The 1,708-nt window shown below is 46.3% G+C and overlaps 1 protein-coding gene across 1 annotated transcript in view; it reads right to left on the reverse strand.

Annotated features, from left to right (window-relative positions):
- The window catches only part of SETD1B (SET domain containing 1B), a gene marked incomplete at its 5' end in the record, with an annotated part of 13,528 nt that overhangs the window by 8,127 nt on the left and 3,693 nt on the right, over positions 1 to 1,708 (reverse strand). The window contains 3 exon segments of the mRNA XM_009070102.1: position 1; positions 3 to 117; positions 987 to 1,074. The exon segment at position 1 is cut by the window's left edge and continues 93 nt beyond it. Of these exon segments, the coding sequence (XP_009068350.1) occupies position 1; positions 3 to 117; positions 987 to 1,074 (204 nt within the window).

Here is a 1,708-nt window from a genome sequence, read left to right on the forward strand (position 1 = left end):
CTCCCTCACTGTCAAGCTCCAAGGGCCTTGCAGGTCGCCGTCTCAGCCCCACTGCTTCTGCATCCTTCTTTGACAGGTCAGATGTTGTATCGGAGGCATCCCTGTCCCTCTCCGACTCTGAGGAGCAAAACCAAGATGGAAATTACCATCAAATACCTTGCAAAGAAGGGAAAGGGTCAAGCACATAACGGAAACACTTTATCTGGTAAGACTGGAGTTAGAAGCAATGTGCCTACATGGGGTGAGTCCCCAGGTCTACGGGGACTTACTAATGCCACCGTGCAAGGGTGAAGTGTTGGTGGAAAACCATGGACACGCTCCAGGCAGAGCAGCTAGGAGACATGGCACAACTGAGGCCACAACAGGCAAGCTGAATTTAATGCCTTTTTGTTCTGAGTCTTTTCCAAAACCCTGCTTCTGTACTTCGGCTTCAAACCCAGCTGTGAGTTGGAATCAACCTTAACTTGCAGCCACGGGTTTAGGCAAAACAAAGGGTATTCAAAGCTTTGTCTTCTCCCTGCTCTTCCTTGCTTACAGGAAATAACGCTAAGATATTTTCAGACAGATTTTTCTGGCAAATAACTTTGTTTTGTTTGTAAAATCAATCTGTGAGGTGCTTCCTCCCACCGTGTACTTAGTAATCTGCGAGCACACCCTGGATAGTCACCGAGGCTGGAGGAGACCTCCAAGACCATCAAGTCCAACCATTAACTTGTCACTCTGCTGTAAGACAGATCATGAACCCATCCGAGCTTCAGCAGAGCTAAAATAGGTTCCAAGTTACTCCTAAAATGTGGGTCTTGAATTTCCTGCGGGTGAATGTTGGGTAGCTGAGCCCAGAGGTGTCACCTCCCAGCTGAGCAGAGCTCTGTGAGGAGCAGGCTCAGACCCCTGACTCGAGCTGTGAGCAAGCACACTGCTGGGAAGTTTAAAGGAATTCCGCTCGCCATCTGCTGCTGTGTTTCAAACAAATGTGCTTTGCAAACCTTCATCTTCATCATCCACAGAAGTGGAAGGCCGGATCCTCTTCTGATCTCCTGCTGAGGCAGCTTCAGGTGGCTCCTTTCTTTTCACCTAAACAAAAGACACAATTAGCATTTCTGAAAGTTTAGAAACAGCAGAAATCAACTTCTTAAGCAAATTGTCACTGCTCTGCTCTGCTGTGGTCACTCACACTCAGAAACCAAGGGACACTTCCAGCTCTTGATCCCTTTATGCCATTGCAAACAGAATTTCGCTCTGAATTAAATTCTACCCCTTCAATCTGCATCACAACACTCTGGGTACCAGCATGGTGCATGTCATCACCAGGTACTTTGAGGATGGCAGAGAAAACTCTTGACAAATCCATGTGTCTGAGATGTAGAACAGAAACAGAGCCTAAGCCTATGACATCTGAAAGCACTTCAAAGCCAGTTTTATTCTACATATAGAGTGGAGAATCTCATCCCAAACTTTTACTTGCACCTTCTGTGCATTCTAAATCCTAATTTTAGGGAACACCTCTACCCTCCCCTAGCCCACACTGAGTTTTTTAAGATACTTTCAACTTTTTATGCAAAAGCTCTTTAAAATAGGTGACCCTGTGCTGGAGAGTGTCACTGTAAACTCACAGGAGACAACTTAACCAGCTTCAGGTTGGACTCAGCTGCCAAACATCCCAAACAACACAGTAACTGTGCAAAGCCCTACAAGCACAAGGGTATTT

The sequence above is a fragment of the Acanthisitta chloris genome, unplaced genomic scaffold, assembly GCF_000695815.1.
Source record: "Acanthisitta chloris isolate BGI_N310 unplaced genomic scaffold, ASM69581v1 scaffold13072, whole genome shotgun sequence".
NCBI classification, from domain to species: Eukaryota; Metazoa; Chordata; class Aves; order Passeriformes; family Acanthisittidae; genus Acanthisitta; species Acanthisitta chloris.